At 30.0% G+C, this 8,057-nt stretch overlaps 1 protein-coding gene across 11 annotated transcripts; it reads left to right on the plus strand.

Moving 5' to 3' along the window:
• Positions 1-1,127: 1,127 nt before the first annotated feature.
• LOC108192704 (uncharacterized) lies at positions 1,128-6,687 on the plus strand. 11 transcript variants are annotated; one of them, XM_064078982.1, is made up of 19 exons: positions 1,128-1,402; positions 1,497-1,776; positions 1,861-1,960; positions 2,065-2,186; positions 2,311-2,392; positions 2,478-2,568; positions 2,652-2,806; positions 2,893-3,001; positions 3,086-3,229; positions 3,305-4,243; positions 4,330-4,609; positions 4,726-4,825; positions 4,919-5,027; positions 5,121-5,202; positions 5,296-5,404; positions 5,516-5,670; positions 5,782-5,902; positions 6,008-6,214; positions 6,290-6,687. In XM_064078982.1, the coding sequence occupies exons 1-10, from the start codon at positions 1,262-1,264 to the stop codon at positions 3,362-3,364; spliced, it is 1,284 nt and encodes a 427-aa protein (XP_063935052.1). In that variant the 5' UTR covers positions 1,128-1,261; the 3' UTR covers positions 3,365-4,243; positions 4,330-4,609; positions 4,726-4,825; positions 4,919-5,027; positions 5,121-5,202; positions 5,296-5,404; positions 5,516-5,670; positions 5,782-5,902; positions 6,008-6,214; positions 6,290-6,687. The 11 variants fall into 11 exon arrangements, with proteins under 11 accessions (XP_063935052.1, XP_063935053.1, XP_063935054.1 ...); XM_064078983.1 differs by having other exon boundaries at positions 3,125-3,229; XM_064078984.1 differs by having other exon boundaries at positions 3,141-3,229.
• The last annotated feature ends 1,370 nt before the right edge of the window (positions 6,688-8,057 follow it).

Consider the following 8,057-nt stretch of genomic DNA (forward strand, 5'->3'; position numbering starts at 1 on the left):
ATATCATTCAATTATTAAATTTTGACATTTTGTATGTTGTGTTAAAATGAATCAAAAAATAAGATGGAATTGCAATCATCACATATATTAATTTTTTTTTTTGAACAGAGTCACATATATTAATTTTAATTTGATTTAATCTGGGAATGAAGATATTCCAATTTAATGTATAATTTCTCCGAATTTTTTTGGTTGTGTAATTTGGTTCCCTGCATATTAAATAGACAATTTAAAATTTGGTTAATTAACCACATAAAGACAATAAGGTATGGCAAATAAAAATAATCCCACTGTCCCTTTTTAGTTGTGACGTATCTATTTTTGTGTAGGAAATTGACTATTTTGTGGACAGAGATTTTCCTTTTTTTATATATATATTTAAATCATTTAAAAATATATGTTAAAGTAGATTAAAAAATATCCCGCTTAGATTTTTTTTTTTTGCACTTGATTGAAGATTCAAAAATTTTTCGAATGAAGATATTCCAATTTAATCTAATTACAATCTGTCGAATCTTTATAGTTCTGTAAGAAATCTAAACGAAGATTGCACATCATGTATTAACATATTAAACTGAAATATTCTATCATAACAATCTAAAAGATAAACACATCATCAACTAATAGATGCATCATAATGACTTTTTGCTCGTATTGTTCGGTGCAAAAAAAAGTATCTCTACACGTTATTTTATAAATTTTCTTTTTTTGAATCAAAATATAGATTTCAAACTTTTATTCAAAAAAATGAATTTTTGAAAATAAGACGTAGAATTATATTTTTTGTACACCTGAAATTACGTGCACAAAGTCAAATTGACTACTCCTTTGGTTTTGAAATATAGGTCGCTTAACTTTTTGACACGTATTTGTCCGTCTTTTGACCGCACACTTAAAATTATTATTTTTAAAATTTTTTTATTTTGAACAATTATATCAAGCAGATATTTTTATTAAAAAAGAGAAGATTTCGAAAATAATGTTTTTTAGCATGCGGTCAAAAGATTGGGAAACAGGTGCAAAAAATCAAAAGATTTATATTTCAAAATAGACGGAGTATTATTTAGGAACGGAGGTAGTAATAAACATCTGTATAAGGCAATTTGACCATTTGCGGGTAATGGGTGGTAGGCTCGCTTCACCTTTCCAGGTTTTAAATCGTTTCTTTAAGCAATATCTGACTAAGAGGATTAGGGTTTTTCAAATTTATTTGTCGCTCTCAATCAATTCCGAACTCAAATTGGGGATAATCATTTCAACCATGGCTCCATTTCTGAATTCTCTCACATCATCAACTAATAGATGCAGCATAGATGTTCGGATCCTCTCTTTATGGCAATCTATCAAAGATGAAGTTTCAACGGGACCAGTGGGGTTAAACATGAAATTGTTAGATGAGAACGTAAGTTCTGATATATATACTTTGTTTTCACTTTATAATTATGTGTGATCGTAATATCTTTAAGTAGTTAACTTTGTTCATCCTTTTGGTTCAGGGAACTTCAATTGAAGCTTATATAAACCCTAGGATTGTGGGTAGATTCCATCCTTTACTACACCAAAGTGAGATGTATTCGTTATTCAATTTCTCTGTAGTTCTGTTCAGTCACGACATTACTCATCGTGTGTCAAAGAATTCCTATTATATCCTCTTCCACGAACACCCTGAAGTAAAGGCACTTGGTCCTAATGATAAAGCAATTCCGAAGTATTGTTTTGATTTTGTTTTTTTAAAAGATGTTCGACATATCAAGCACGATAACAACATTCTAATTGGTACATTTCATTTAGGCAAATAATTAAATATATCTTTGGACTTTTGTTAATTGCTAATAATATCTTAATCTCAATGTTTTTTAGATATAGTTGGCCTTATTGGTTGTGTAGAACTTCCCTCTATTGTTATTAATAATGAAGGTGTGGAAGAAAAGTTTGTCGAGTTCGGGATTACTGATGGCATGTTAGTACATTATTATTTGGGATGCTCAAATAATTTTTGATTATATATATATATGTGTAGATAATGATACTTTTCTGGCCAAACGACTAATACATATGTTGTAGGGAAATTTTTCAAGTGACTCTTTGGGATGCAATATGTGAACAGTTTCTTAAATTCATGTCTGGGATAAATGATGAATTGGCTGTCATTGTACTTCAAAGTTGCAAACTTACTGTCGACTGTGGTAAACTATTGAATTATTTTTATTCAAATCCTATATGAACCAATTGTAAATCTCAAAATTAGCTTGCTATTTATTCTGGATAGCTTTCTTAAAATCCTTTTGGTATTCAACATTTCACATGTAGGTGTTTGCTCATTCACCAATCATCCGGCTACTAGGTTTGATATAACCACTGAAACTACTATTGTGCAACACTTGGCCAATAAGTAAGTTCAATACTCTTAAATGTATTAACCATTGTAAATGTGTTAAGTTTGTTATAAGATGACACAAGTTATTTTAATTATGTAGGATGTTCTCTCTAGAACAGTCCAAACCTGTGAAGTTATACAATCCATATTATGTCGCCGACTTGATAGATATCAATCGTAGAGAAATCCAGGTATATATAACAAATTGCAATATGTTATTGACAATTATTTAACTATTCATTATATCATACCTAACCATTTTATTTTTAAAAAGTGCCGAGTTGTTTGTCGGATGACGGTAAAGAACATAGATGAACATGAGGAATGGTATATATGTATTTGTTCTGAATGTGGTTTAGAATTTGAAGAAAATGCGGGATCTAACAAGTGTCCACACTGTAAGGTAAAAATTGTCATGGCTGATAAAAGGTAAATTTCAATCGAGAGCTCTGTTTTTTGAATTTTCTTCTTTGGTTGTTCTAACTTGGTCTGACATGTGAATGTGACATAACCAGGTATCGTTTAATTGCTCAAGCTTTTGACAAAAGTGCGGAGTTATATATTTTGCTTGGTGATAATGCAGTAGAGAAACTGCTTGGGAAAACTGTGTTTGAAATTCAACTGGTATTAAATATTTTTCTTATGCAATTTATACAACAAGCAATATTACCGTGCTTATTTTTGTCATGGGAAAATAATATCTTCCAGCACTTAACTTTAGAAGCTCGCATCCTATTATCATTGAAGGACATTGTTAACACAGAGTTCTTCCTTGAAATTGATCTTCCAAGTTGTGCAAATCATAATGGAAATCCTCTTTTCCACGTTAGAGAAATTCTATCCATCTTGAAGGTTCAGCCTACTATTATATCAATCTAAGCACATGTATTAACTAAACACAAATTCTTATGAATATTTTCCTTTCAGGTTGGCGGCAGCAGAAATGCAGTTGAAAAGTTAATTGTGCTTTCAGATTCTGATGCTTGAAGAATGTCAAACCTTCAACAAAACCTTGCGATTTGATTGTTTATGCTAAATGCTAATTATGATATTTGTTAATTACATGTTTTTATCGTATGTACCGTTAAATTATTTTTTGTTATTTTCCAATCTCTACCTGTCTACATACATTATAATGCTACATTTAAAAAAAAACCTTTTTATTTTCTTCAATTAATTTGAATAAAAAAAAGTTTTTACAAAATGAGTACATAAAAAGTAGCAGTCAGTAATAACTATGATCTACTAGGGTCTTGAACAATATGTCACTATGCGAAGTTTTTTTTAACGAAAGTAGAATGTTACAGAGTAATATAGATGTGTGTTTGTTTTTTTGGTTTTAACTATGGATATTATAAATATTACCATTGTACATTTTTTTAATATATTAATTCCAAATCTGCATTCATAAAATATGTTTCATATATTATTGTTCTCCCATTTGATAATGTAAAAAATTGTAATAAATGTTATCCAGTTCAAATTTTAGAAAATCATCTAGCGACCTTTCTTTTAATTGTAAAAAAAACTTGAATTTCTCAATAGAGAAAGGTTCAAATCAATGATTAGACTTGCATCTACCCAAGCTGTCTCTTTCTTCCAGTATATGTACGAAAAGTTTTTCCATTTTCAAAAAACATTATTGAGCCCCCAACCACTCTCTCCTACCAAAACATTTATCATCTCAGTCTTAACATTACGAGCAAGGCAGCAACAATGGCGATCGAGAAATATGATTCCCTTACATCCACAGATCCAGACAACTATAACTGGAAAGTGAAGGTAAGAATTTCAAGGAAGTGGGAAAGTATTCAGAAGAACACCACTAATGTCAAGGGTTGGAATATCATACTGGTTGATGATCAGGTACATTTTTTGACAAGTTTCACTCTTTTTAAAAGATTTGTCCAATAATCTATTCATTTATAGCGTCTGTGCTTAAATTACTGTAGAACACCCGGTAACATGCTTTCATCGGAGAAGCTCATTTGAAAAAATTTGACGGTTCGCTGGAGGAAGGAGAAATCTACGTTATTCAGAATTTTAGCGTCAAACCTTACACTGAGAAGGAGAAGCATATGTGCTTCAAAGATGATACACATATTTACTTTTCCTCCTACACCCAAGAATTCAAGTATCCAGGCTCTGATAATCTAATACCTGCGAATGTGTTTGGATTCTATGATATTTCTGAATTATTGCCAATAGTCAACCAGAATACGTTCCTGATAGGTAATTCCTCTATGATTCATGATATATTTGTTATTACATGTATCTCATGAAGTTTTAAGGTTGCCAATATTATTTTTTCCTCAAAAGAATATTTATCTTTTTTATCATTTTGTTAGACGTTGTTGGTGTTGTTCAAAACGTTGAATTTCCCAGGCATTTCGTAAACAAAAATAACGAAGAGCAGTCTTATGTCAAATTTGATCTCACTGATGGAAGGTAGTTTATTTATATTCTTTTGCATGTATCTTTTTCCATATAATTTATACTTATATTTCCTCGAACTTAGTTTGTTAAAGCTATTATGTTAAGGTTACTCTGTGGGATAGTTTTGGTCATACATTTTACGATGATTACAAGGAGATCAAAGATGATACAGTTGTTCTGATCCTTTCTAGCGTGAAAGCTAACATTTGGGAAAGTAAGATTCCTTATAATATAAAGCTAGATATAAACCGTTGAGAAATTATATTACATTCTATGACCATAATATTTCATTGAAATGCGGTTACAGAGATACTGAGTTTGTCTAACTATCCTGCAACGCGTTATTTCTTCAACTACTCTCACCATAGTGTTAACATGCTTCATGCCAGGTATTCCACAGGAATTTATTTTTAATTTGGTATAATTTATCTTAATTATAACTAATTACGACATGTATTTTTAATATTGCACTTTGTATACAGTTTCAAACAATCTGGATTTCGTACAACACAAATGGAGATGGCTAGATTTGAACCTGACCCCAACATGTCTGTTGCAGAAATTAAAAGCCTAATTCCTGAAACAGAAGAGGTTTTAACTTTAATCTCATAATTCCATGTTCAAAATATGTAATGCTATGTTGTCCATAAAAATGTGAAATGAAATTTTATAACGGTAGCTTGGTTAATTAATTTTGTGTAGATGAAAGTTGTTTGCGAGGTAACCATAAATCGAATCACCAATCAGGATTTATGGTTTTATCACATTTGCTGTGGATGTTCATCTGATATTGAAAAATAAAATGGGAAGTTTAAATGTGATCATTGTAACAAGATTGAGCCATATCCTAATACAAGGTTCAACCACTTTCTTAAAATTACCATGTCACAGCACACGCGTATTTTGTTCATTTCGTCTCAAATGCAATCTCCTAACAATTTTTAAATGCCTATATATTTTTGAAATAGATTCCGAGTATGCGTGTTAGCTTCTGACCATACTGGTACAATTGGAATTATTCTCTATGATAGAGAAGTTCGCAGAGTTATTGGTGAATCTGTTTTTGAACTACAGTGCAAGCAAATGCAAGTACGTCCATCTTCTTTTGTATGGCATATATTTTCATTATTAACAGCTTTGTTTAGGTATAGTATGCAATATAAGTTAAATATTAACAACAATCTTACCAAGCAGGAAGGAAATGATGGGAAGTTTCCAGCAATTCTTCTTTCTTTGGAGAAATTGTCTTGCAAATTAACCCTATCTCTTAAAAGGTCTCAATCTCAGAAGAAAACAAATATATTTCATGCATCTGACTTGAGTATTTCACCAAAGAATGAATGTATTTCTCCCATTTCTGACGGTGATACATACATTAGAGAATAACCATCAATAACAGAGGTACTATATCATGATAATATAATAGCAGCACTACAACATGTTCTTCAATTACTTAATGTTCTGTTTGGATTTCAGGGCGGCTTAACTCAGACATCCAAACATCTTGGTAAAAGCACTCCGGACACGCTCAAATCTACTAACAGGACCAAGGGAAAGAAGAAATTATTGAAGAATGTTCGTAAGGTTAATCTTGCGGCTGATGCAGATGAGGACGAGGAAATTCCACTAGGTATGTGGACTACACAAACGGATCCTGAATGAAGGAATAAGTGCTCAGGTACCCTGTTTTCTATCTAAGTTTGTTAAGTATCAATGTTTGTAGTAAGGCACAATGATAATACCTTTTTTAAATGACTTTTGTTGTAATACGTTTGGAAACTTAATGTCGCCTAAGTATGTTTGGTTTGAATTTATCATTCCTGTGACAAGATTGTAACATAACTTCTCACCCCTATTTTTACTACCAATTAGATTGTTTCGTTACATATCTTTTCCTACATAGATCATAATATCTATCATGAAGTTGGTTGGTACACTAATACAGTATTATGAAATTACAGAGTAAGGGGTCATTTGTTAACAAGTGAATGACACCTGATGTGCTGAACGACTCATCTATTGTTGATTAAGATTGTTTGTTAATTTCCTTTTTAGCTGGACGATGCCAAAAAGTTCCTGGACGAGCCGTGCTAAAAAATATACCCCTCTCGTTCAGATTGTGACCTAATACTCAGATGTGACCTGATATTAGCTTATAACTTTTTAAAAATTAATCAATACATTTAATTGTTTCATCTTTTATTATATTATTACCGCTTATTATAGTTTGCATCATTTTTTGTCAATAATTATACTATTAAATATTAAATTAATATATAATTATAAAAAATCAAAATAATAAAAAGTACATATAACTATTAGTAATGTCGATATTATTGATAACGGAATATTTTTAAAATCCTAAAATATATTAACACTTTTATTTCTACGTGTAATTTTATTTTTTATGTAATTAATATTTATATTCAAATATTCTTCTTATAAAATCAAATATGTATTTCCTTATCTACAATAATTAGTATATGTATATAATTAATCAAATTAAAAAATAATATATATAAATAATCGTTTTTTTAAGATCTTAAAAATTAAAATTTTAATATTATATTATTATTAAATCTTGATATTATTTTATTTTATTTTTGAAGTAGATATTCATTTTATTATTCGTTCATGTGTAATTGTGATTGTTGAACCTACGACTATGCTCTAACTGGACAAAAAATTAATATAAAATAAAATATGTCATACATAATAATGAATAAATCATATGTGTCTTATCAAACTCATGAATTTTGTCATTCAGATAATATAGATAACAAACAACAATTTTTATTCACCATCCAGATTATTTCATTCATTCAGATTTCAATCATCGAGAAAAAATGGTCCAGATTTAACAAATGACCCCTAAACATAGACTGTATCATCAACCTGTTTACTGATGTTAAGAACAAATATGTGCCTAACAGTGATGAAGATTTCATTTTGTGTATAAGATATCTAATCAATATCTATTTCATTTCAATTGAAATATATGTAACATAATCTATTATAACAAATACCTTGCAATTTATATGACAGAGGTTTTACCAAGAAGAATTTAAGTAGCATTAGTTTAGCAATAAAAGCAGAAAATTAAGCAAACATTTTCAAGCCATGAAATTAAACATTTACACATACTTTAATTAGAATCATCTGAATGGGACTAATCATTTTCAGGATCATAACCATACAGGACACTCCTGAATTCATTTACTTGCATTTTGAGCAGAACTTTGTT

The sequence above is a fragment of the Daucus carota genome, chromosome 6 (genome assembly GCF_001625215.2).
Source record: "Daucus carota subsp. sativus chromosome 6, DH1 v3.0, whole genome shotgun sequence".
Lineage (NCBI taxonomy): Eukaryota > Viridiplantae > Streptophyta > Magnoliopsida > Apiales > Apiaceae > Daucus > Daucus carota.